The sequence below is a fragment of the Vulpes lagopus genome, chromosome 14 (assembly GCF_018345385.1).
Source record: "Vulpes lagopus strain Blue_001 chromosome 14, ASM1834538v1, whole genome shotgun sequence".
NCBI lineage: Eukaryota > Metazoa > Chordata > Mammalia > Carnivora > Canidae > Vulpes > Vulpes lagopus.
In genome coordinates this window covers 12,451,954-12,479,632 of record NC_054837.1, presented here as the reverse complement: position 1 = coordinate 12,479,632, position 27,679 = coordinate 12,451,954, and the positions used below count along the sequence as shown (strand labels likewise).

The 27,679-nt window shown below is 41.0% G+C and overlaps 1 protein-coding gene across 1 annotated transcript; it reads left to right on the top strand.

Moving 5' to 3' along the window:
- The first annotated feature begins 3,668 nt into the window (after positions 1-3,668).
- Positions 3,669-26,326, top strand: DRG1 (developmentally regulated GTP binding protein 1). Its single transcript, XM_041729390.1, has 9 exons — positions 3,669-3,828; positions 4,649-4,772; positions 6,620-6,795; positions 14,430-14,499; positions 17,087-17,256; positions 19,604-19,734; positions 21,635-21,802; positions 22,069-22,191; positions 25,879-26,326. The coding sequence occupies exons 1-9, from the start codon at positions 3,787-3,789 to the stop codon at positions 25,976-25,978; spliced, it is 1,104 nt and encodes a 367-aa protein (XP_041585324.1). The 5' UTR covers positions 3,669-3,786; the 3' UTR covers positions 25,979-26,326.
- Positions 26,327-27,679: the final 1,353 nt, after the last annotated feature.

Here is a 27,679-nt window from a genome sequence, read left to right as displayed (position 1 = left end):
CTTCTCCCCTCTACTCTTTCTAGAAGGAAAAAAAAAGTATCTTGTCTTTGTATCACCAGTGCCTAGCACAGTCCCTGGCACATAATACATATTGAACTTAAATGACCAGAATGTACTATATGGGTCAAAGAATCGCCCACTTGGCAAAAAAAAAGCAGAGTTTGATTTATTTAAGACTTTTTAATATTTTATTTTTAAAGATTTTATTTATTTGTTTATGTGAGACACAGAGAGAGAGGCAGAGACATAGGCAGAGGGAGAAGCAGCCTGCTCGAGGGGAACCTGATGTGGGACTCAATCCTAGCACTCCAGGGCCATGCCCTGAGCTGAAGGTAGACGCTCAACCACTGAGCCACCCAGGCACCCCAACTTTTTTGTATTTTAATTATTTGCATCTAAGAAACAAAATGTTTGTAGAAAATTGTCTTCATCATGCCCTAAATGATACTCTTTTTTATTATTTTTTAATTTATTTTTTTAGTATTTTATTTATTTATTTATTCATGAGAGACACAGAAAGAGAGAGAGAGAGAGGCAGAGACACAGGCAGAGGGAGAAGCAGGCTCCATTCAGGGAGCTTGACGTGGGACTTGATCCCAGGTCTCCAGGATTATACCCCGGACTGAAGGTGGCGCCAAACCGCTAGGCCATCGGGGCTGCCCTTTTTAAAATGTTTTAAAAAAGGTTTTATTTGTTTATTCATGAGAGAGAGAGAGAGAGAGAGAGAGAGAGAGAGAGAGAGGCAGAGGGAGGAGAAGCAGGCTCCATGCTGGGAGCCCCATGCGGGACTCGATCCTGCATCCTGGGATCAGGCCCTGAGCCAAAGGCAGCCACTCAACCGCTGAGCCACCCAATCATCCCATCATACCCTAAATGAGCACATTCTCCGGAAATGTGCTCTAAAAGCAAAACATTTATCACTCACTAATAATATGAATAACCATCCTTCATCAAGGGCTTCCTAGAACTCACTACTGCTGCAGCATCCTGGGAATTTTCATCTGTTTAGAAGCTAGGCTTAAAAAAGTGGTAACATGGATTTTTCATGTGTAATCGTGTAACTTTCTCACTCCATGAACAAGAACCAGGTGTTTAGATCTTAATTACTATGGTGTCTGTAATAAAGTATAAATGCTCATTTAGGAGGATAAAAAAAAGCAATTTAAATACCTCTTCTGCATCTTAACATTTTTTTCCTGTCTCCTTGTTTTTATTCCCATTTGTTTAATAAGTATATGTTTCAAGAGCTTGGTATAGCTGCCTCCATGCTGGTGCTGGAGATATATATATTGATTCTCCCTCACGGGGTCATGGGTTAGTGGAGAATCAGACAAGCAAACAAGCAGAGTGCACTCTGATGGAGGGAAAATCTGTGACTGGAGAACCTAGAGACAGACTAAGGATGTTTCTCAATGACTAAAAGTCTCAGAAGATTATAAGGTTGAGGATGAGTTAGCTACCCTTGGGTGGGTGAAGAAGAAAAGGGTGGGAAAATAGGAGTCTGAGCAGAAAAAACAAGGGCCAGAGAACACCTCTGTACATTTGAAGAAATGCAATTATTTCAGATTGGTTGGAGTGTCCTGGCAAGAGATGAAGCTTTTTTGTGTCTTGTTTCATTTAAAAAAAAAAAACAAAACTTTTTTTTTTTTCCTTTTTTTTAAAGAAATGCAGTGCCAAGGCACTAGTGGTTTAGCCATACAGCAAAATAGATCCTCTGTTGCAGTTGGTATCAAGTGCTCCTGGGCTAGCTATGGCTCTTAGAAGCTGAGCTTCAAGGCCTGGCCTTGGCCTCCTAACCTAGATATTTCTTAAGTGCAGAGACAGTGTCTGATTCACTCTGCTCTGTTCTTGGCCCTGATACAGTGCCAGGTAGCAGTCAGAGCTTAGTAAAAATTCTGACTGGGATGAATAAGATGGTTACCCAGAAACTTGGGGGAGATATTAACCTTTGGCACAGCTTGGGACCCCTGAGGTGGGTCCTGGGGTGTCCTTGAGCAAAGAAGTTAACTCAGCTGCAGGCCTCCTCCGACAGATTTGCTAAGGGAAACCTACTCACTGAGCAGTGATGCCCTTGACACTGTCACCCAATTAATTCCTAAGTACTTCGAGTTAGGAAAGGCCTGCTGATTTGATTTCATCTGTCTTTTAAGATTGATCTATCATCATACCCCATTCCAGCTGGACTTCCTCTCCTCTTCTTCCCTCCTCCATTACCGATGGTACAGGATCTAATTACCTCATCACCCCTTAATTTATTTATGAAAACGCTGAGGTTAAAGAAAAGAAGAATGAAACTCCTGGGTCCTTTAGGGACCTTCTGGAAAAGCTTTCCTTTCCCCATTCCCTCCCTTATGCCTGATAAAACCTCTTTTTCTGTTTCTGGCAAGTTGGAATTGTTCTTACTTACAAATTTAAATAAATAAACTTCCCTCCCAGGGCTGAGTGGAGGCCAGCCCTGTGGGTTAAACCTAGCCTGTGGACTCCCAGTGGATCAATCAATCTATCAACAAGAATTCATTGATCCCACAGGAAGCCGCTTTCAAAAGCAGCACATAGCTCCTGAATATCCCGGCTTCCTCTTCACAAGACACTTGGGGAAGAGGATTCTTTTGAAATTTTAAATTTTATTATTACACGAGTAATACATAGATAACATTCATCTTTTAAGTAATTTAGAAGACACAGGTATGTAGAATAACAAGTGAAAAGTCTTTTTCCCTCTTTCCTTGCATTCCACCCCACTGTTGAGAGCCTGAGACTGTATGCTTTAATTCAGACCTTTAAACAATGCATTTTCATACGTGTACACCTATATAAACAACTAATTTAAGAAATAAAATAAGTGGGATCACAACGTAGGTGCATTTATTCTTTTTTAAGCAATATGTCCTGGACATCCTTCCAGTCAGACCACACAGATCTGCTTTAATGACTGCAATACTTTTTTTTTTTTTTACAGCACACAGGTGCCATTTATTTATCCATTTCCCTACTGATGAGCCTTAACACAGCTTCACATTTTTCAGTATTACAAGCTATGTTGCAAGCACTGGTTCTCGGGCAATTATCTAATCAATCACGCATTTACTGCAGGCTCACCATGTGCCACGCACAGTACTCAGGGCTGGGGATTAACAAAACAGACCCCTAAATATAGCTTTGAGTGACCGAAAGGGTGCATTTTCTTTTTTCAAGAGGGCCAGACAGGCTGAAGATCGGTCTCTATTCAATCCAGGAGGCCGAGGAGTCCGCCGGGGTGTCTCCCCGGGTGTCAGAAGGGGGGCTCAGGACCCCTCGCTGCCGGCGGAGCAGAGTGGATCGCCTGAGAGCGCTTTCCGCTCACGCCCCGCGCCCACGCCCCGGGTCGCAGGCTGCGGCTGCAGCCGGTAGTAACCAGAAACCGCTCCTCGCACACCACGAGCCGGGCGCCGAGCACTGCGTGGGCGCAGGTCCGGCGGGGCGGGGCCGAGCGGCGCGCGACCCTCCGCGCGCTCGGGGAGGTACAGACCCGGGCGGCCTCTCTGGCCCCCGCTCCCGCGGGCTCTATGACACCGCGCTGGCTCGCGGGACGGGGCGGGGTTGGCTGAGGGGGGAAGAGATCACTCCAAGCCGTACGTCTCGCGGTGAGCTGCGCCTTGAACTCTCTCGCGAGACGTAGGAAGTCCCGCGCTTGCGCGCCGCAGTACCGCCTGCTGGCCTGGGCAGGTCCGCCGGCGTTTGTGTGAGGGGTGGTCATCTGTGCGGAGGCCGCTACGCTCCCCAGCGACCTCCCAGGGACTCGCCATCATGAGCAGCACCTTAGCGAAGATCGCGGAGATCGAAGCCGAGGTAATGGGCACAGCTGGCGCTTCACTCTCCCTCGGAGTGTTCTTTCTTAGGTAGCGTTGCTCTTGCCCGTACTTTGTTCAGCCGCGTCAGGACCGGGCCTGCGTTCTCCTACTCCCCTCAGCCGGGCGCCGAGCCCCCCGACTCCCCTCAGCCGGGGCCCGCGTTCCACACCGCTGCTGCTTGGTCAGTGTCCCGTTCTAGTGTTCGGCTCCTGTCCGAATATCGCTCTTCTCAGTCTTCTTTTCTGTGAGCAGCACAGCCCCCCCCCCTCCTGCAGCCCTGACCCGCTCTCGCACCCCAGTATCTTTCATCATCTCCCAGAACCCGTCCCCCTTTCCCCAATCTCTCTACTCGGTAGACCGCGTCTCCCCAGAGTATTGCTCCTAGGCATGGATCTGGGATAACATCTGCGGTAGCCTGTTGATTCCACCTGAATCAGCTGTGCTTCTGTTGTCTGAAGCTCTCAGAGTTCTTTAAAATCTGGAGAGTGGTGACCTTCTGTCAGATGGAGCATACCACCTACAAGCGGTAGAAAAGGACTCCGCAGCTGAGTTTCACTCTGATTTGTGGATGTTAATTTCAGTGACCTTGGTTGGTCGTGTCCCTTCTACTTTGGGCCTCAGTTGACCTCTTTGTAATGAGGGGAATGGGCTGGGTGATGACGAGGATGAATTTTGACTCCAACTCTGACTAAAATGGGTATATTGACCTCAGATAGGATCTAGAAAAAAAATCATTCACAATTGGGAGAGCATTCATTCTGGATATTTTACCCTGTAAGAACTGCTTCTGATTTATGACCGTGATTCCTCCCTTGCAGATGGCTCGGACTCAAAAGAACAAGGCCACAGCACACCACCTAGGGCTGCTTAAGGCTCGCCTTGCTAAGCTTCGTAGAGAACTCATTACCCCAAAAGGTGGTGGTGGTGGTGGGCCAGGAGAAGGTTTGTGTTTTTCTTCAATATTGGTGTGTTTTTTTGGTGTAATTTCTTTCAAAATAATACAGGTGTATGGTTTAAAAAGAACTTTAAGCTGTCATATAGAAAAGTGTAGATGTGTATTTTCTAATCCTAAATTCTTGAGTGTGTTTAATTCTGCTGGTTTCAAAGGCCAATGAATGTTGTCTAAGAGATGAACTAGGGTTTTATGCTGTATTTTTTTTTTTAAGTTTATGTTTTTTACACACAACGTGGATCCCGAACTCAAGATCCTGAGATTGAGATTTACGTGCTCCTCCCAATTGAGCCAGCCAGGCACCCTTGTGTGTATCCTATGGTGATCCAAAATAGGTTTTCATTAGTTTACAGGAATACATAAATACTGTATTCCTAGAGGAGGGCCACGAATTTGGCTTTGACGTTGTTTGAGGCCATTATTTAAAAAAAAAAGAAAAGAAAAGAAAACCCGGTCAGTCACACAGTTTTTTTTTTTTTTTGTTTGTTTGTTTCTTAAAGATTTTTAAATTTATTTATTCATGAGAGTCAGAGATATAGAGAAGTAGGCTCCCTGCAAGGAGCCCAATGCGGGACTTGATCCCAGACTCTGAGACCAGGGCCCGAGCCGAAAGCAGGCGCTCCACTGCTGAGCCACCCAGGCATCCCTCCCACAGAGTTTGTAAGACAAAAAAGAAACCCATTTTTCTCTTATTTAATCTTTTAAAAGCTTTTATTTTTTACTTAAATTTGTTTTTAATTTTAGCATTGATTCAACATAGTGTTATATTACTTAGAGGTATACAGTATAGTGCACAATATAGTGATTCAACAGTTTCACTTTTTTTTTTAAAGATTTTATTTATTTGAGAAAGCGCGAGTAGGGAGGGCCAGAGGAGAGGGAGAAGCAGACTCCTCACTGAATGCAGAGTAGGGTTCAATCCTGGGACTGCAGGATCATGACCTGAACTGAAGGCAGACAGTCAGTTGACTGAGCCACTCAGGCACCCAGTGATTCAAGGATCCTATACATTACCCAGTGCTCATCACAAGTGCTCTTAATCTCCTTCACCAGTTCACCTGTCTCCCCACTCACCTCTCTTCTAGTGACCATCTGTTTGTTCTCTATGTTTAAGAGTCTGATTTTTTTTTTCTCTTTTTGCTTTTGTTTCTTATATTCCAATTAGGAAGAAACTCATTTTTAAAATATTTATTTGAAAGAGTGTGTACACATACAAACAAAGGGGGGTTAGGGACAAGGACAAGCACAGAGGCTGATATTGGGCTCAGACTCTTAACCCTAAGATCATGAGCTGAGCCAAAATAAAGTCACCTGGCAGCTTAACTGACTGAGCCACCCAGGTGGACCACCCATTTTTTAGATCAGTTATTATATAATCTTTGAGTCTTAAATTCTGTGCGTACTGGAAAGGTGTATAACAGTGTAAGTAGAGGAAGAAAGTTTCTAAATAAATATTCCGGGATCCCTGGGTGGCGCAGCGGTTTGGCGCCTGCCTTTGGCCCAGGGCGCGATCCTGAAGACCCGGGATCGAATCCCACGTTGGGCTCCCGGTGCATGGAGCCTGCTTCTCCCTCGGCCTGTGTCTCTGCCTCTCTCTCTCTCTCTCTCTCTCTCTCTCTCTGTGTGTGTGTGACTATCATAAAAAAAAAAGAAAAAAATTCCATTGAACAATGTTAATTGCTATTTTGTGTACTTAACCTCTGTAGAGGTAACCTGTAGAAAGTTTGAGAAATATATCCTAGATGGGTAGACTACCAGAATGTGAAAGGAATTTCATGAATCTCAACACTTCAAGAGATAACTTTCCTCTTCTTTTTGATATTTATTGATGTTTTAGGTTTTGATGTGGCCAAGACAGGTGATGCTCGAATTGGGTTTGTGGGTTTTCCATCAGTGGGGAAGTCAACACTGCTTAGTAACCTGGCAGGGGTATATTCTGAGGTGGCAGCCTATGAGTTCACTACTCTGACCACTGTGCCTGGTGTCATCAGATACAAAGGTGCCAAGATCCAGGTGAGTCAGGCCTGCAGGCCACAGAAGGGAAGAAATCTATTGTTTTATTCATTTAAAAAGGACTTATTGGAAGCTTTCTGTATGCCAGGCCTGATCTTTGATCTGTGAGGCCCCTCCTGCCTAGCAAGGGAGATAGAGCAGTATATAAAGAAAGACAGTAATACAATGGGATAGTGCTTGTTAAAACACAGAGAAAGAAGGGACCGCTATTTCACCTAAGGGTATTGGGGAAACGTCTGGTAACACTAAAAAAAGCTTCATGTAGAAAATGGCAGTGCAGATGGGTCTTGAAGTTCAAGTAGAATTTCATCAGCTAGAGAAGGTAAAGGGCAGTTTCAGGTAGCCATAGTGGTAAATAGCTTGCTGTGGTGCATGCTGTAGTGTAGATAGGAGTGATAAAACCGAATCAAGAAGAGTAGGTTGGAGCTGAATTATGAAGGGCCTTGTGTGCCTGGTAAGGAAGTTGAATTTTCTCTTCTGTGTAGCCAGGAACCGTCAGAACCTTTTTATTTTTACTTACTTATTTATTTTTCATCAGAACCTTTTTAATAACCTAAGATCCTTTTTATTTTTCATTTTTTTACTTTTTGATAAGTTCCTTTTTATTTTATTTTACTTTTTTAAAGATTTTATTTATTTATTCATGAGAGACAGAGAGAGAGAGAGGCACAGACACAGGTTGAGGGAGAAGCAGGCTCCATGCAGGAAGCCTGATGCAGGACTCGATCCCAGGTCTCCAGGATCGCACCCTGGGCCGAAGGCGGCGCTAAACTGCTGAGCCACCCAGGCTGCCCGATAAGTTCCTTTTTAGAAGATAATTCTTGTCTGTGAGGCCTAGTGAAATTGGTGTTTAGAGAAGTTGTTCGTAGATAGGTAGTGGGTTTAGGGCTCCCAAGTGAAGAGTCCCTTTGGGTATGAAAGAAGGTGTATGCAAGCTTTAATAGGTCATACTTTTGTTGGCTGCACAGCTAAGAAAGCAAGATTCTGAATTCCATGGCATTTGAACTTAGGCTGGAAGTTCCCAGACCTTCTCGTTTCACATCACCCTAGTGTCTCAGGAATTATTTCCTAACACCTCTTCTTGTCCTGGTAATTTTTTTATGGTGCTCCAGGCTAAAAGAAATACTGAATGATTCCATAGTTAGGTCCAAACAACTTAAATATTTATGTCCTTACAGCCATAGTTATTTATTTACCAATGGGATGTGTGCACTGTTGGATACCATATCAGTTCTCAAACCTTGGAATCAGATTGGAAACCACTACATATGTCACATTGGTTTTTATGTGGCGCTTTTTATTATAGCAATTGGTAAAAAATCTGACTTCCCAGACATTTGGATATGACATAATTGAAAGCAATGTAGTAGGATGTAATGTTGAAATTGTGAGGTAGGGCAGCCCGGGTGGCTCAGCGGTTTAGCACCGCCTTCAGCCCAGGGCGTGATCCTGGAGACCGGGGATCGAGTCCCACATCGGGCTCCCTGCATGGAGCCTGCCTCTCCCTTTGCCTGTGTCTCTGCCTCTCTCTCTCTCTCTCTGTGTCTCTCATGAATGAATAAATAAAATCTTAAAAAAAAAATTGTGAGCTGTGTGGAGCTAGTAGTTCTTTCATTGTCTGACATTTACCAAGAATTGCTGTTTCTTTCTTTTCTTTTTTTTTTTTTTTTTTAAGATTTTATTTATTCACGAGAGACACTGAGAGAAAGGCAGAGACATAGGCAGTGAGAGAAGCAGGCTCCCTGCGGGGAAACTGATGTGGGAGTCTATCCCAGGACCCTGGGATCAGGACCTGAGGCAAAGGCAGACACTCAACCACTGAGCCACCCAGGTGCCCCAAGAATATCTGTTTCTCTTGAAAATTTAGGATATCTCATGGCACCCTTAAGTTCTCTGTGGTGCCCAGAGTACCTTGGCTTGTTGTTTGAGAACTATTAGTGTAAGCATCTGTTTTCCCTCTTGCCGAACTACACAGTGAGTTGTGAGGTGCATTCGTGCTTTTTCATTAATCTGAAGTAGGAAAGGACGAGTGTCCAAACATTTTCAATGTTTGTTTTTTTTCCTGCCTATACAGAGACTGCGTTGGGGTGTGGGCCTTTCAGGTACTCCTGTGTCCAAAATGTATATAACTAGAGTGAGGATGCTTAGGCATATATATCTGGACCACTGCTTGATGCCATCTGGTTTTAGCGTCTTGGTGATAATCACAGTTTTGGCAGCTCCGAGAATAACTTCTTCCCTGATGAGATGCTATTGATACTTCTTTCAGGGCTTTGAAGTATATCAGAATGGGAGCTACTTAACCCTCTCTTTTCTTGTCTTTCTCCTAAAGCATTCATTTCAGTGTCTCCTGACCTTTTAGGGGTCCCCCCCCCTTTTTTTGCATGATGCTTTCTTTTCTGCCTCTGCACTCTTTCCTCCCCTTCTGACTTTCTCCAGAAACTAAGTTAAGGTGTACATAGCAGGCTGAAGATGACCACTCTTGAATATTCTTTAAATAGCTGTTTTGTGGCAGAGCACTCATCTGTGAAATGGAGGGAGAGGTATACAAAATTAGAACCATTTAGTAAGAATTAATATGGAGGGAGATTTCTGGTTTTTTGTAATGAAGGATGTGCCTAAAAATGGAAGAGTACCTCTTGAGGTAATGAATTACTGTGTCTGGAGGTGTTTAAGTAGTGACTGAATCACCACGTATTGGGGATGTTCTAAAGAAAACTGATTTTTCACACAAGTAGAGATTAGCCTGCAAGGTGGATATTCAGCTTCAAAAATATTTATGGGGCTTATTTTCACCTTGTTTGGTCCCTAGGATTTGTGTTTTCCTTTTTTTTTTTTTTTGGATTTGTGTTTTCCTATATAAACAATTGCACATTTAACTTAACTGCTTTAATCTCTAAAGGCATTTAGTTTGAGTTAGTTTAACATTGAATTCTTAAAATCTACAGTTTCATGATTTAAAGAAATATTTATCTCTTGGATCTAATATGACATTTAGATGCATAAAGCATGGGTTATTTTATTGAATGAAATTTAGTTGCCACGTCTACAGCTATAGCACCCTGAATGTGCCTGACACTCTCTGGAATTTAGTTGCTATGTTTAAATAGTTCCATGTAACGTTAAAAAATCTTTCCCTGTCAAGAAAAGCTAAATTTAGATTGTTTTTACTTTTGTAGAGGCTTCAGTAAATTTTCCCGTTTTCAGTTGCAGTACTTAGAAAACCTGTGCTGTTTTTTCTTACACTAGGAGAAATATGGTCTTTTATAGCCATGTTCTAGGTTTAAGAGTTTTAGTTTATCCAGATGGATTTTCCTTTTTGAGTTCTTGATAACATTAGCGAGGCTTAACATACACTAAAGCCTTTTGCTGATGATATATATATATATATATTTTATCCTATCTCATATATATATATATTTTTTTTTTCTTAGCAGTTCTATATATATAGCAGATACATGTGTAGCAGAATGGAATTTACTGTTATAGATTCTAGAATCTTTGGGAGAGTTGAAGAGATAGACTCTAGACTTAATTTCTAGGAACAACTGATGATAAACTTTTTGTTTTTTCAGACATCTTTATTGAGGTATAATTCACATACAATAAACTGCAGATAAAGTATACAGTTTGGTAAGTTTTGACATAGCTATATACTGGTGAAAACATCATCATAATTAAGATCATGAACACACCATCCCCAAAAGTTTCTGCATGCCCCTTCCCTCCTGGTCTCCTTCATCTCCAAGCAATTACTTATTTATATTTTTTACTAAGATTAATTTATATGTTGAGTTTTACATAAATGAGACCATGTGTAAATATAAATGTATTCGCTTTTGGTTGGCTTTTTCTTTTTTTTTTCTTTTTTTTTTTTTAGATTTTATTTATTCATGAGAGACAAAGGCAGAGAAACAGGCAGAGGGAGAAGCAGGCTCCATGCAGGAGCCGTGAACATCCTACATGATCACAGAAGTAGTATCAGGAATAGATTAAGATTGAGGCAGTCATCACTAAACTACAGACCTTATTCAGATATATATATGTATTTTTTAAGATTTATTTATTCAGAGAGAGCGAGAGAGGGATCCCTGGGTGGCGCAGCGGTTTGGCGCCTGCCTTTGGCCCAGGGCGCGATCCTGGAGGCCCGGGATCGAGTCCCACGTCAGGCTCCCGGTGCATGGAGCCTGCTTCTCCCTCTGCCTGTGTCTCTGCCTCTCTCTCTCTCTCTGTGACTATCATAAATAAATAAATAAATTAAAAAAAAAAAAAAAAACAGAGCGAGAGAGAGACAGAGACACAGGCAGAGGGAGAAGCAGGCTCCATGCAGGAAGCCCGATGTGGGATTCGATCCCGGGTCTCCAGGATCACACCCCGGGCTGCAGGTGGCGCTAAACCGCTGCGCCACCGGGGCTGCCCCCTTATTCATATATTACCAATTTTCCCATCAATGTCCTTTTCCAAGATTTTATCTGGGATCATCCCATGTTGCATTTGTTCTTTTTCCTTATTCTCTTGCCATCTGTAATAATACTCAGTCTTATCCTTTAAGACTTTGATGCTTAGAGTCTGATTGATTAATTGATTGATTAATTATTTTGTAGAGTATCCCTCAGTTTGGGTTTGTCAGATGTTTTCTCACAATTAGACTGAGGTATTATGTATTTTTGTCAAGAAGACACGAAATGATGGTGTATCCTCAGTGTATCTTAGAGAATTCATGACGTTGTATGTCTTAATTGGTGACGTTGACCTTCATCGGTTGGTTAGGGTGGTATCAGCAGGATTTCTCTACTGTAAAGCTACTATCTTTCTTTTTTTTTTAAATTTTCATCTTTCTTTTCATAGTTAAATACCTTGGGGAGGTACTTTGAGAAGATATAAATCCTGTCTCTCAAACTTGCCCACTCATTTTAGCATTCATCTGTGGATCCTATCTGTAGCAGTTATTCTGCTTCTTGACAAATGGTGATCCTTTTTCTTACTACATGTTACTACACATTATTAATTTACTTATTTATTTGATAATATGTACCAGTGTGGATTTGTGGATATTTATTTTATTTTATGGGTTATAATCCAGTACTGCCATTATTTTATTGTTTTGTTCCAGCTTTGACAATTAGGAATTCCTTCAGGTTGGTTCCCATGTTCTTTCCATAAGCCCCCATCTTTGTGAGTATTTTCTTATTTGTTGGCATGACATGATGTTCCATGCTAATCTTAGGTTTTTCCCTACTCTGGCCCTGAGGTCAACCACTTCTAAAGGAGCTCTAATTTTTTTTTTTTAAAGATTTTATTTATTCATGAGAGAGAGAGAGAGAGAGAGAGAGAGAGAGGCAGAGGGAGAAGCAGGTTCCCTACAGGGAGCCTGACGTGGGACTTGATCCCGGGTCTCCAGGATCACTCCCTGGGCAGAAGGCAGGTGCTAAACCGCTGAGCCACCCAGGGATCCCCCTCCAATTTCTTTTATTAGAAAATAGTGATTAGAAATCAAGATCTGGTGTGTTCATTACTTTCCATGTATGCATTATGTGTAAATCAGTGTAACTAAAGTTTCCAAGTCAGGACTGATGTATTCAACATAAATTATAAAAGGGTAGCTTAGTTTGGTGTATTAGTCTTAAAGGATATAACATTATTATGTAGTGAAGAAGAGGGAGGAACTTTGGGTAGGCTTTTGAAAGGAAAAGTTGAGTTAAGTGCCTCCTGAATTAGTTCTTTTTCATTGTGTTTATTTAATTATTTTTAAAATTTATTCATTGTAAGTAATCTCTACACCTGATGTGGGGCCCAGACTCAAGACTCAGAGATCGAGAACCAGCCAGGTGCCCTCATTGTGGTTTATTTAGTGGGAAGTATGTTTGTATAATGTCAGATAGACTTAAAGCTAAGATTAATTTGAAAGGTTTTCTTTATTCATGAGAGACACAGAGGTAGAGACACAGGCAGAGGGAGAAGCAGGCTCCCTACAAGAAGCCCGATGTGGAAATCAATCCTGGATCCTGGGATCACGCTCTGAGCTGAAGGCAAATGCTCAACAGCTGAGCCACCCAGGCATCCCAAACTAAGGCTAATTTTATTTTATTTTATTAATTTTTTTTAAAAGATTTTACTTATGTATTCATGAGAGAGACAGAGAGAGAGAGAGAGAGAGAGAGAGAGAGGCAGAGACAAGGCAGAGAGAGAAGCAGGCTCCATTCAGGGAGCCTGACGTGGGACTCCAGGATTGCACCCTGGGCTGAAGGCAGATGCTCTACTACTGAGACACCCAGGCATCCCTAAGGCTAATTTTATTTTTATTTTTTTTAAATTTTTTTTTTTATTATTATTTATTTATGATAGTCACAGAGAGAGAGAGAGGCAGAGACACAGGCAGAGGGAGAAGCAGGCTCCATGCACCGGGAGCCCGATGTGGGATTCGATCCCGGGTCTCCAGGATCGCGCCCTGGGCCAAAGGCAGGCGCCGAACCGCTGCGCCACCCAGGGATCTCCCTAAGGCTAATTTTAAATGACGTTTTGATAAGCTGCCACTCTGTTCCTGGTTCATTCATGTGGATAATTCAAGATTGGCCATATAGTGGACCCTTGGTATTTTCAGATTTTATATATGTTCTTAATTGTTGTTAGTGGCCTCTAATAGTTTGTAATTTTGCTGAGATGTGCATTTGAATTGTGTGCTGTGAAGTTGGTTTTTATGTTCACATTGTTATGTACATACACTATGACTTCTATGAAGTTTTCTGTGAAGTTTTACCTTTACTGCATTATCTGGGGAATTAAGCAGTCATTTTTCAACTGAGGACACACATCAGAGTCAGCTATGGAGCCTTGTGAAGTATAGATCAATATATGAACCCTACTTTGTCCTTTTAAGTTAGAATTTGTAGGGATGGATGAATTGTTAATGGTTTTACAGGTGATTATTATATGCTCACCTGGAATATAATATTCACCTGTAAAACTTTTGTGAATTGAGGAATTTGGAGGGTTTGCAAAAGCTCTTAATGTTTATTTTGTGAATATCAAGATCCAACCATTACCTACATTAAGGAATTGGTGTGGAGGCTCAACCTGAAAAAAAAAAGGGGGGACTATTAGAAGGTAGGTATGTATGTGTATTTATTTAGAATAGTGGAGAGGAGCAACAAATAGTGGTGAGGGAGAGCAACAATCTTAAGTAGGCTCCACACGGAGTGTGGAACCCAGCATGGGGCCCAGTCTCACAATCCTGAGATAATGACCCGAGCCAAAATCAAGAATTGGACACCTAACTGACTGAACCACGCAGGCACCCCAGAAGAGATTAATGCAGAATAATGGGTTTGGCCCTCAAAATGTGAGTTATAATCTTACTTGATTTATTAGGACTGTGATTTTGGGCAAATCCCTTAACCTCTGTGAACCTCAGCTGATATCTCAGAGTTGTTAGGTATTTTAAACTAGGTAAAGTATATAAAAAGGTATATAAAAAACCTGACATTTAAATACACAGTAAAAGTAATATTCAAGTTATCAGGAGGTTGGATTTGGATCTTTTATACTTTGGGTACTTGAAAAATCATTTTGTTTCATCTGTTCAGATTTGTGACTTCTTTTTTCCTTCTCTCCTTACCCTGTCCTTAATTTTGCAGCTCCTGGATCTTCCAGGTATCATTGAGGGTGCCAAGGATGGGAAAGGTAGAGGCCGTCAAGTCATTGCAGGTGAGTTGTCCAAGGCTACCAGCCTGGGATATTATCCCTTTATTTGAGTACTATTTCTTTAGTTGGAGACTAAAAACCTTGGACTTAGACCTTGAACTTAGAGATTTTATCACAGTGAAGGGCATAGTTTTACTTGACTTCTTACTGGAATAGAATGTCAGAACTTGAAGGGACCTCAGAAAATAACAGTTCAGATCTCCGTTAGAGGAGAAACACTAAGAAAAGGAGAAGTGAAGTGCTTTAGTCCGTTGTCACACTGGTTGTGGTTATTTAAAGTAAAATATTATAAAAGGCTAATCATAAATTGGCAACAGTCCACTACTCTACCTTTCCTCACTTCCACTGTCATTCCCCATTGGCAACTATTATTAACTTTTCAGCTGTTCCTTTTGTTATTTACCTTCAGATTTTCAAATATTGTGCTTATATTGCTATCTCATGATTAATTTTAGATACCATCTTTTGGTTTCATGTTATGGTGGAGAGTTAGCTCTCTTATACTCTATACCTTTTTACCCATTTTTTTTTAACTTTTTTTTTTTTTTTAAAGATTTATTTTTATTTATTTATGATAGTCACAGAGAGAGGGGCAGAGACACAAGCAGAGGAAGAAGCAGGCCCCATGCACCGGGAGCCGGACGTGGGACTCGATCCCGTGTCCCCAGGATCGCGCCCTGGGCCAAAGGCAGGCGCTAAACCACTGCGCCACCCAGGGATCCCCCATTTTTTTTTTTTAATTTCATTTTAAGTAATCTCTACACCCAACATGAGGCTCTCACTTAAAATCCCTAGATAAGAGTCACATGCTCCACTGACTGAGCCAGCTAGGTGCTACCCCCGTTCCTTTCTTTCAAACAAATTATATCAAAATTTTTAGTTAACTTATCAGTTATAGTTTACATTATTATGTATCAAATATGTAACCTTTGTTCAGTGCTAAGATAGGTGGAATATTATGACTTGGTTTCTTTTCTCTTAAAATCTGTTTTTGAAATTTGTTTTTCATGTAGTGGTTTCTTTTTTTTTGTTTTACTTTATGTATTTGCTAATATTTTTCAAATGTTCTTTTTTTTTTTAAAGATTTTATTTATTTATTAAAGAGAGACACACAGAGAGGCAGAGACACAGGCAGAGGGAGAAGCAGGTTCCGTGTGGGGAACCCGATATGGGACTCGATCCTGGGACCCCAGGATCACGCCCTGGGTCAAAGACAGGCACTAAGCTGCTGAGCCACCCAAGGATCCCTGTATTTTTCAAATGTTCTAAGAGATCAAATGCCTATCAGTCAGTGTTTTTCTTTTTTTTTTTTTTTTTTTTTTTTTTAGTCAGTGTTTTTCTAGATAGTTAAATAATAGCTTCAAATACAGTCTTACTGATTTCATTCTTTCCCCCACAACCCTGGCAGTATCCTCCTGTGCCTCCTTTTCTTGCTTTATTTTATATTTTTTAAAGATTTTATTTATTCACAAGAGACAGAGAGAGAGAGAGAGAGAGAGAGAGAGAGGCAGAGACACAGGCAGAGGGAGGAGTAGGCTCCATGCAGGGAGCCTGATGTAAGATTCAATCCTGGATCCCCAGGATCACGCCCTGGGCTGAAGGTAGCACTGAACCACTGAGCCACCCGGGCTGCCCTCTTTTCTTGCTTTAATCTGGATTGGTTGCTTTCTAGATGAGCACTGTCCAGTAGAAAAAATGGTCTGAATCTGTGCTCTCCAGTATGGTAGCCCATAGACATGTGTAGTTATTGAGTGCTTTAAATGTGCCTAGGGCAATTGAGGAAGTGAATTTCAAATTTTATTTCATTTTAATTAGTTAATATTTTTAAAAATGTAAACTAACCTATGTTGACAGAAAGCAGATCAGTGGTTGAATGGGAATCAAGGGGAAGGTTGATTTCAGAGGTGATGGAAATGTTCTGTATATTGCTTGTCTGTGGTATTTATACAGATATATAATATATGTTATTTTTTTTTAAGATTGTATTTATTTATTCATGAGAGACACACAGAGAGAGAGGCAGAGACACAAGCAGACTCCATGCAGGGAGCCCGACATGGGACTCGATCCTGGGGATCCAGGCGGCACTAAACTGCGGAGCCACCCGGGCTGCCCTATGTTTGTCATTAAACTGTATTTAACATGGACACTACTTGTTTTTTGTAAATTACACTGATAAGATATATTTGTATATATACGTGATAATGCTGACAGTAAAGTTGACGAAAAATATGCCAAACAGATAGTCTTATGTTTTTAGAATTTTTATTATTTTAAATCTTACTTTTTCAGGGATTTAGGTTATTGCCTGGTTTTTGCCCTCATTCTGACTTGTTTTTCTGCTAGTCTATCTAGAAGTTAACATATCTTCTAGTTACACCAGTGGAAAACAAGGCACACGTTGCATATTGACTTCTGGCAGAGAATTTGGTAACCTTAAGAACTTGATGTGTGTCTGTGTATTTATTAAAAAAAAATCCTTTGTCTTAATGGAACTCGACTGCCTCCCTCTCCCCAGCTTTTGAGTATTTGGCTTAGTAAAATCTTTATTGAGCTTTGCTTTGTATAAATTATTTTTTCCATTCTTCAGTGGCTCGAACATGTAACTTGATCCTGATTGTTCTGGATGTCCTGAAACCCTTGGGACATAAAAAGATAATTGAAAATGAGCTGGAAGGCTTTGGCATTCGTTTGAACAGCAAACCCCCCAACATTGGCTTTAAGAAGAAGGATAAAGGAGGCATTAATCTCACGGCCACTGTAAGTGGAGGCGATATGGGCCAGGCTTCTGAAGGTACTGAGGTAGAGAATAGATTGAGGTATAGAGATGTTGAACTTTGGAAATTACCTGGCTTCTGCCAGCACTAACTGAGGTCAAAATGACCTTGTAGTGACTGACAGAGTAGGAAAAGAATTAATCTCAGCCTTAACTTCATTTCTTCTTTTGGGTTATTTGATGTGGTATGGGACCAGCCTTCATGAAGTAGATGGCTGCTAATATCTTGTGTTTTCATTCATTTAACACAGATTTATAGAGTGCCTATCATGTGCCATGCATTCTTTTAGGCTCTTGTTTGGTAAGGGAGTAGGTTAGAAGAGAGAGCAAAATAGACAAAAGTCTCTGTCCATACATTCTATGTGGAAAAGTAGTGAACAAAACTAATGAGTTAATACAATATATTAGATGATAAATCTAAGGACAAAAACAGGGAAAAGAGTGTTGGTGGGAGAGTTGATTAGAGAAGTCTTCACTGAGGTGACATGAGGGAGTGAACAAAAGGACTGTCTTGGGGAAGAACATTCCATGTAGAGGAAACGTCCAAGTGTAAAGCCCTGAGGTAGAGCATGCTTTTGCATGTTTGGGGAATAGCATAGTGAGCAAGTATGAGAGTGGTAAGAGATGAAGTCATAGCATAGGACCATACATGCTTTTACTTTGCAAGTAAAAGAAATGGATAACTCTTGGTTGGGTTCCAATTTATGGAGTGAGCATGATTTGATTTAGGTTTTGGTGGAATCAGTCTAGTTTGTTGGGAAAAGATTGAATTGGGTTAAGAACAGAAGCAACCAAAGCAGAGAAGCCATTTAAGGGGTTATTTAAAAAAAAAAAAAGAGGTTATTTCAGTTATCCAGTCAAGAAGTGGTAGTTTTCAGAGCAGAGTTGTAACAATGGGGGAAATAAGTGGTTGATTTATCAAAAGATTTTGAAAGTAGCTGGGTAGGAATTACTTGTGGATTGGATATGAGTTGTGAGAGAGATGACTATAAGTTTTTTTTCCTGAGCTAGAAAAATAGACTCCCATTACTAAAATGGTAAGACTGAGTAGGATGAGGTTGGAGAGGAGGGGAAGATTAGGATGTTCAGTTTGAGATGCTAGTCAGACACCCAGTAGGTATATGAGGAATTATCTAGGCTTGGAGAGGTATACATTTGGTGTTTAGTAACTCTGGAGCCATGAGCTTATCTGAGATAACTAGGAAATGAGTATAAATAGAAAGTAGGTTCAAGGATTTCGCTTTATGGCCCCCTCAGTGATTAGAGGTTGGGAGATGGGAAGAATCAGCAAATAAGACTTTTTAGACAAAGAAGAAAGAAAACCAGGAAAACCAGTTTCTTTACTTGGTTTCTAAGATTGGAGGAGTGATCAACTCTGTCCAGTGCTGCTTGCTTCTAAGTCATATAATTGAAGATTGAGAGTTTCCTGTAACATTTAACATTCTAGAAGTCCAGATGATATGACTAGCACAGAGTTAAGCTGTCCTGCTGAGGAGATCTTTCTCATTATCCTTTCATAATGTTTAAATTTGAACATTTAATGTTTAATATTTCTGTATTTATTTGCTGAGGCTGCCATAGTAAAGTGCTATAGATTGGGTGGTTTAAACAATAGATACTTTTTTTTTTTTTTTTAAGATTTTATTTATTTATTCATGAGAGAGAGAGAGAGAGAGAGAGAGAGGCAGAGACACAGGCAGAGGGAGAAGCAGGCTCCATGCGGGGAGCCTGATGCAGGACTTGTTCTCGGAACTCCAGGATCACGCCCCGGGCCGAAGGCAGGCGCTAAACTGCTGAGCCACCCAGGGATCCCCTACTTATTTTATTTTAATTCTGGAGCACTAGATATCTGAGTTCAAGATATGAGCAGGATTGGTTTCTTTGAGTTCTCTACTTGGTTTGTAGATAGCTATCATCTTCCTGTGCCTTCACATGGTTTTCCCTCTGTGGGTCTGTATCCTAGTCTCCCTTTCTTGTATGGACATTAGTGCCACTTGAATTAGGGCTTATCCATATGACTGATTTCATTTTAACGTAGTTACTTCTTTAAAGACTCTATCTTTAACCCTCACAGTCACATTATGAGATACCTGAGATTTAGGAGGTCAGCATATGAATTTGGGTAGGAGTGATTCAGTCGCTAGCATCTTCATTCGAGTTTGGAAAGATTAATAGTTTTGAAGTATTTTCTAATAAAAGTCAATTACTCTCATCCAGAATAACAGACTTTAGAAATGAATTTATACCTTAGGATTATCCAGGTATAATGATAGATACTCCTGGGAGATTTTTTTGCTCTGTGACCAGTTACTGTCTTCTCTGCACATTCAGTGCCCTCAGAGTGAGCTGGATGCTGAGACTGTGAAGAGCATTCTGGCTGAATACAAAATTCACAATGCTGATGTGACGCTGCGTAGTGATGCCACAGCAGACGACCTCATCGATGTGGTGGAAGGAAACAGGTACTGACCAAGTGTATGATCTGGTGTCTGAATTTGAATTTGAAGCCTTACAGTGGAAACAACATTGGATTATGAATCTGTAAGACATTGATTCTAACTCTAGGTCTGCTACTATCTCATAATAGTGGGCCTTGGCTTTGTTAGCTGTAAATTGGAGGGTTGGTTTTAATTTCTGACATCCTTCTTTGCTCTGAAATTTGATTATGATGGTCGAATTCCCCTTCTTTTTTTTTTTTTTTTTTTAAGATTCTATTCATCTATTCATGGGAGACACAGAGAAGGAGAAGCAGGCTCCAGGCAGGGAGCCTGATGTGGGACTCGATCCCAGGACTCTAGGATCACACCCTGGGCCAAAGGCAGACGCCCAACCACTGAGCCACCCAGGCATCCCTAAATTCCCCATTTCTTTCTTCTTATTTTTTTTTTTTAAAGATTTTATTTATTCATAGAGACAGAGAGAGGCAGAGATACAGCAGAGGGAGAAGCAGGCTCCACGTGGAGAGCCCAACGTGGAACTCGATCCAGGGTCTCCAGGATCACGCCCTTGGCTGCAGGCAGCGCTAAACCGCTGCGCCACTGGGGCTGCCCAAATTCCCCATTTCTATTACTTTTTGTGAATTAGTCTGTCCCCTACCTAAGCTGTGTCATAAGATGGTGAAGAGAGTAGTTCTCAATCTGCTCTCCCAGAATCCATCTGAGAAATTCTGTAGGGTACTTACAGAATTCAGAGCATGCTGGGCTGTATATGTTCTAAGGGTAACCTAAAGATATAAACCTAAAGATAGCCAAAGGCAGCTAAAGTACCATGAAAAACTAGTATTAGTATTTTAAATTAAATAATAATTTAAGCCACTATTAAAGTTTTTCCTGGCATTTGAGCATAATATTTTTTTTAAAAAAAGCTTATTTATTTATTCATGAGACACACAGACTGAGAGAGAGAGGCAGAGACATAGGCAGAGGGAGAAGCATCCTCCTGGCAGGGAGTCTGATGTGGGACTCCATCCTGGATCCCGGGATCACGACCTGAGCCGAAGGCAGGCGCCCAACTGCTAAGCCACCCAGGTGTCCCATGAGCATATTTTTAAATTGCTTTCCTGTTTATTGGATGCATTTATTCGATTCTCATTTGAAAACAAACAAAAGCCAATTCTTTGAGTTAGGCATTGTATAAATGAGGCAATTGAAGCCTGAAAAGTTGTGGCTTGCTATAAATTAATAATAACCTCAGCTGCCATATTGATAGGGACATTAGGATTGTGACATTGTTAGATGTTACATTTTTTTATTTTAAAAATTGAATATAGGGGATCCCTGGGTGGCGCAGCGGTTTGGCGCCTGCCTTTGGCCCAGGGCGCGATCCTGGAGACCCGGGATCGAATCCCACATCAGGCTCCCGGCGCATGGAGCCTGCTTCTCCCTCTGCCTGTGTCTCTGCCTCTCTCTCTTTCTCTCTGTATGACTATCATAAATAAATAAAATTTAAAAAAAAAAAATTGAATATATTATTAAAAATACATTTACAATTCATAAAACAACTTTGTGGGAAATTGACTCTGAGACTTGCCCAGGGGATTTAGATCTAGGAAGTAACAGAGCTGGGAGTAGGTTTTTGTGTGATTCCAAAGCTTGTGTTCTTATGATGCATCTCAATAATTAGCTGCATGGCTCAGACAGGGTTTGAGTTTTGTTACATCTCAACTCATAGTTCACTTTTTGGACATTGTACTTTATTTTGGTAGGAAGCCTTTTGGGGTCAGGGTTGAGGGGTTGATCTGCTTTTTATGATGCTTTTTATGAGTCTCTGATTTGGGGTTCTGGGCTTGGAGATGCTCATAATCACACTGACAGTCTTTTTAACAGCTCCAGACTAATGTCCTATTTTCTTCTATTTCTGTAGAGTTTATATCCCTTGTATCTATGTGTTGAATAAGATTGATCAGATCTCCATTGAGGAATTGGATATCATCTATAAGGTGCCTCACTGTGTACCCATTTCTGCCCATCACCGCTGGAATTTTGATGACCTATTGGAAAAGATCTGGGACTATCTGAAACTAGTGAGGATGTAAGTCTTCATGGAAAGGTCATATGGTTGTAGGAATTAAAACAGAGTGTCCTAAAATGATACTATCTAGAGCTCATTAACACAGTTTGTTTCATCTTGGAGATATAAATAAATAAATCTCTATCTGCTAGGCCATATTGAGGGCCTTCTTCCTTAATTGGAGGTTATCTGTGTCTGATCTTCTCAGGGGTGATGGAGGGTTGATTTGCATTCAGTACATTAAACATTCCAAGAAGTAGGAAACCTCTGCTCCCTCTTTGTTCTAGTTACACCAAACCCAAAGGCCAGTTGCCTGATTACACATCTCCAGTGGTGCTGCCTTATTCCAGGACTACAGTGGAGGATTTCTGCATGAAGATTCATAAAAATCTTATCAAAGAATTTAAATAGTAAGTATCATGGGCATGTAGTGCCTTCTCTTCCCTGTGGGCCACTGATTCCACAAACTAGCAATTCTTAGGGTAGCATTAAGAAAATGGCATCAGGGGGTTGCTAAAATGCTTGCCTGGCTAGAATTCTGCAGTGTCTTCCTATTTATTCATTCATTCATTTGAGACATGGGCAGAGGGAAAAGCAGGCTCCCTTTGGGGAGACTCAGTCCCAGGCCTCCAGGATCATGACTAAGCCAAAGGCAGGTGCTCAACCCTGAGCCACTCAAGTGCCTCTTCAATCCTAAAACCATGCTAAATTGGAGCAAGAAGAGCTTTAGAAGCCTTGTCAGGTCAGGATGGCTGACAGTACACAGCTCTGATTTTCTCTTGTTAATTAGTTTCCCTCTTGGCAAACACAAACGTCAGTTCTTCTTGTCAGCATCATACTGGCCTCCTGTGGGTGCTGAGACCCCCTCTAGACCTTAAGCATGGGTAAATGCCCCTAAATCTCCTACATATACTTTCATTGCTGTTACAGGCTGAAAGAAATTTATAACATCTTATTTTGAGCTAATTGAGCTAATTTTATTTCATTTTTTATTTTTATTTAAAGCTTTATTTATTCATGAGAGAGAGAGAGAGAGAGGTAGAGAGGTAGAGACACAGGCAGAGGGAGATGCAGGCTCCATGCAGGGAGCTCCACGCGGGACTCTATCCCAGGTCTCTAGGATCACACCCCGGACTGCAGGCGGTGCCAAACCGCTGTGCCACCGGGGCTGCCCTATTTCATTTTTTAAAGATTTATTTGAGAGAGAAGTGTGCTTGTACACACATGGGTAGGGAGAGGGACAGAGAATCTCAAGCGGATTCCTTACTGAGCACAGAGCCTGACAGAGGGTTTGATCTCATGACCTTGAGACCATGACCTGAACCAAAAGCAAGAGTCAGATTCCCAACCAACTGAGCTACTTTAGGCACCCCTGAGCTAAGTTTAGATTTACAGAAAAGTTGAAAAAATAGTGCAAAGAATTTCTTTATATCCCTCACCACTCTTCTAACATTATCAGCTCACATAACTATAGTATAGTTATCAAGAACAATTTTTTGCCCATCAATTGGTGAATGGATGGAGAAGATGATGTGTATATACATACAATAGAATATCAGCCATGAAAGAGAATAAAATCTTGTCATTTGCAATGACATGGATGGAGCTAGAGAGTATTATGCTAAGTGAAATAAGTCAGAAACAAAAAACATGATTTCACTTATATGTGGAATTTAAGAAACAAACGAGCACAAGGGGAAAAAGGAGAAAACAAGAAATAGACTCTTAATTATGGAGAAGGAACTGAAGGTTGCCAGAGGGGAGGTCGTTGGGATGGGTGGGATAGGTGATGGGGATTAAGGAGTGCATGGGTGAAGCATGTTGAATCACTGTATTGTACGCTGGAACTAATACAACACTTAAGTAACTGGAATTAAGATAAAAACTTAAAAAAAATACTTGTTTCTGATCCTGAGAATACCGAAAGAGTGAAGACCTTTATTAAACTTCACATTCCTTTTATCCAAAATATCTTCTAAGTGCAGGTGCTAGTTTCCACTATCCTCAAACTGTTAAGTTTTGGCATATACTTGAATCAGTGAAGGAGAGTCTTGTAAAGTTAAATATTTTCCTTTTTCAAACCTTAAAGGTTTCTGTATAGCTCTTGCCTTCCATGGTGGCAGAACACTGACACCTCTAGAGTTGTAAGTTAATGAGGGAATTAAATGAGAAGGGAGGAAAATGTTTTAGAGAAGAGACATATCAAAGCAAATAGAATTTTATTTGGTCACTGTTTATGTTTTATTTTGTTTTGTTTTTTATCCCCATTATGGAACAAATAGCACTTTAACTATCTTAATAGAAAAACATGTAGCGGGCAGCCTGGGTGGCTCGGTGGTTCAGCACTGCTTTCGGCCCAACGTGTGATCCTGGAGACCCAGGATCGAGTCCCACGTCAGGCTCCCTGCATGGAGCTTGCTTCTCCCTCTGCCTGTGTTTCTGCTTCTCTCTCTCTCTCTCTCTTTCTCTCTCTTTCTCTCTTTCTCTCATGAATAAATAAATAAAACCTTAAAAAAAAAAACCAAAAACATTTAGCTTCAGGCCTACTAATTATAACACTTGTCCTTGTTGCATTCCATTTGTGTCCTTGAATACATGCACGTCCTTTGATCATTATGTATTTTCTGTGTTAAAAGAGTCACATCATGTAATCACTTTTTTTTTCCTATTTGTTGCTACTTTACATAGTTTTCTTGACTTCACACAAAAACTTTTCCTTTTTAATTTCTTTAATCTGGGATTCATGATAATAAGGCCTTTGATATGTTTTGCTGCATTGCTCTCCAAAAAGGGCTGAACCTTTTTACATTGCCAGCAACAAAATGGAAGGCACTGATGTTACTTACAGCAGGCGTTAAATATGATTGTTAAAAACTAGTTTTCTGGGCAGCCTGGGTGGCTCAGTGGTTTAACGCCGCCTTCAGTCCAGGGTATTATCCTGGAGTCCTGGGATCGAGTCCCATGTCAGGCTCCCTGCATGGTGCCTGCTTCTCCCTCTGCCTGTGTCTCTGCCTCTCTCTGTGTGTATTATGAATAAATAAAATCTTTAAAAAAAACAAAACAACTAGTTTTCTAGTTCAATATTATAAAATGGTCACGTGCATTTATCTTGCTTGTTAATTCATTGAAAAATTTTATGTATGTTTTATTAATGCTGTTAGTAAAATGCTGTTTTATCTTTTTTGGCAAAGTGAAGTGTTCAGTGTTTTTTTTTTGAACATAGATTTTCATCACTATTTTTTGAGATTCACTTATTTATTTTAGAGAGTGTGAGAGTAGAGGGGTGCAGAGTCCTATGTGGGGCTCTATCCCACAGCCCAGAGATCACTACCTGAGCCGAAACCATGAATCGGACTGTGCCACCTACATGCCCCAGAACATTGGTTTCTAAAGATGTTTTGTTGCAAAGGCAATATAATAACAACGTGGCTGTCATTTTCTTTCCTTTGGTATATAGTTCTTAGCCTCTGTGAGACAGATCTCAGTATCCTGTTCACCAATTTCCATCACTAGCCCAACATATTTTTAGTATTGGAGGCCTATAGATAAAAATTAATAAATTCTAAAAAATCAGGAGAACATACCAGTTAGGGTATCTTGGGAGGGAGAATTTTCCTAGCATGACTGAGGAGGAGGGCTCTATATTTATTAGTACTCATTGATGGTTTTAGAAAAACTGGTATTTATAATAGTCTATAACTGATCATGTAAGAATCAATTTCCAATCTGAATTATTTGAGTATTTTTCTATAACAAATCCATGCTTTCTTCTTTTAATTTTAAACTAGTCACATTTCTCATTTGTGTTTTTTCTCTTGATTTTGCTAAATTGGTTCTGGAACAAGAGGAACCGCACAACTTCTAAAAGTCTTTGCCACTTTGCATCTGAGGGCTCCATTGTGCTGTACTGCAGGGGAAGCTAATGCCTTTGGGCTTTGAATGTGGTCCTTGACTGGGGAAAGGGGATGTTGCAAGCCTATGGTGCTTAAGAGCTGGAATGCTAAATCTACGCAGAAAGGTGGCACCCAGGTAGATAGAGTAGAAGCTAGGTGATTATTTACACTGACTTTTTTTTTTTTTTTCTCCCTTCCATACAGCGCTTTGGTTTGGGGTCTGTCTGTGAAACATAATCCTCAAAAAGTGGGTAAAGACCATACGTTGGAGGACGAGGATGTCATTCAAATTGTGAAGAAGTGAAACCTTCCCTTCTGCCCATCTGCTGGGCCAACCATAGCAGCTTTTCCCGTGACCAAGCACCCTATCCCAAACCCCTTCCGGCTTTGGCAGCCAGTGGATCAGGATTCAGGGGAGGGAGATGGAGGCCCTCAAACTGGAACTTTACTTGTCTTACCTTGGTGTCCCCTTATAAATTCAACTGCATAAAGGACCTGGTAGGCCAGCCAGCTATGTGCAGCTCATGTGTCATTGTCAGAATTTGTTTGGGGATGGACTGAATGAGGATGGGTATATACAGTGAGGTAGCTGCAGAAGGGGTTACTTGGGACCCTGGTCTTAGATGTGAAATGGATTAAAATGTGACTGCAATATCTCAGTTGATGTTTAGTCCTGGGAAACTCTTCTAACTGAATGTGGCTTTCACTCTTCTCAAGTGGTCTTTCACAGGTGATACTGGAAAGAGGAAGGACATGATGTAAATTAACTGAATATTCCCTGCAAGGCTAGCCCATATGGGAGATAGTGTTGTGTGGCAGTTGTAAAGTACTCTGGCCATACACATCAAAAGTTTGAAATGCGTGGCCACTTATAATTAGCTGTGAAACCCTGCATAAATTACACAACCTCTTAACAGTTTGTTTTCTCCTGTAACGAGATAATGCACTTACCTTTTATTTATTTTTAAATGTTTTACTTTTTTTTTTTTTTTTTTTTTTTAAGATTTATTCATGAGAGACACAGAGGCAGAGACACAGGCAGAGGGAGAAGCAGGCTCCATGTAGGGAGCCCCATGTGGGATTTGATCGCGTGACTCCAGGATCATGCCCTGAGCCGAAGGCAGACGCTCAAACGCTGAGCCATCCAGGCGTCCCTGGCACTTCCCTTTTAGAGTGGAGTTTGTTAGTATCAAGGGAGAGGGTACTTGTAAAATCCTTAGCACAGTATCTGGCATGTAAATACTTAGTGAATGTTGGCTCTTATCTCTGGTCCTTTTCCTTTATCTGAACAGAGCAGGTTTGTGTGCAAACGTGTGTATGTATGGAGGTGTGATATTAGAAGGAAAGGTGGTGTCAAGACTGTTTAAGAGGGTACTAAGGACATAATGAGAGGTTTTGGGCTGGGAATAGAGGAATATAAAGGGGTCACCCCAATACTGGGAAATTGGCAAAGCAATCTTTGTGCAGTAGACTGGGTTAGTGAGAATAATAGCAGAGGGAGGGTGTAGTCATGTATGTACAGAGAAGTCTAAACTTGGTAATTGATTGACTTGCTCTTCAGTGAAAAAGAAGTGAGAGAATTTCATTGTGGATTACAGGGACAATAGAGAAGGGTAGTCCCTTAGAAAATCAGGAACGGAAACAGATGTGCAGCAAGACAGAGTTTGATTTTTAGATCAAGTGAGCTAGCGCTTCTAGCAGGTTGTGAGGGATGGGACTGTGGGATTATCCACATACTCAGCCTTTTTCCAGTATTTGTTATTCATGCTACCTTAGTAACAATTGTTTTTCTGATTGTCTTCCTGGAGCTTGGGTTTAGCACTATCTCCAGACCAAGGAGATAAGCCTGGTATCCCCATCACTTTGCAGGTTATAGACCTTGTATCACTGGTGCATTCATCATAGAGGCCATAATCTAGAGCCTACCCAAGCTCTTAGAAAAACATTGGCTTTCAGAGCTACGGAATTTCCAGCAAGGCTTGCTCTCCAGCCACAGCAAATTCTA

What these genes read in the sequence shown, in the direction of transcription:
- DRG1 (XM_041729390.1), top strand. Translation starts at nt 3,787, where the DNA reads ATGAGCAGCACCTTAGCGAAGATCGCGGAGATCGAAGCCGAG. An exon ending in AGGCCGTCAAGTCATTGCAG is followed by an intron (nt 14,500 to 17,086) that starts GTGAGTTGTCCA and finishes TCCATTCTTCAG; the next exon opens with TGGCTCGAACATGTAACTTG. An exon ending in GATGTGGTGGAAGGAAACAG is followed by an intron (nt 19,735 to 21,634) that starts GTACTGACCAAG and finishes CTATTTCTGTAG; the next exon opens with AGTTTATATCCCTTGTATCT.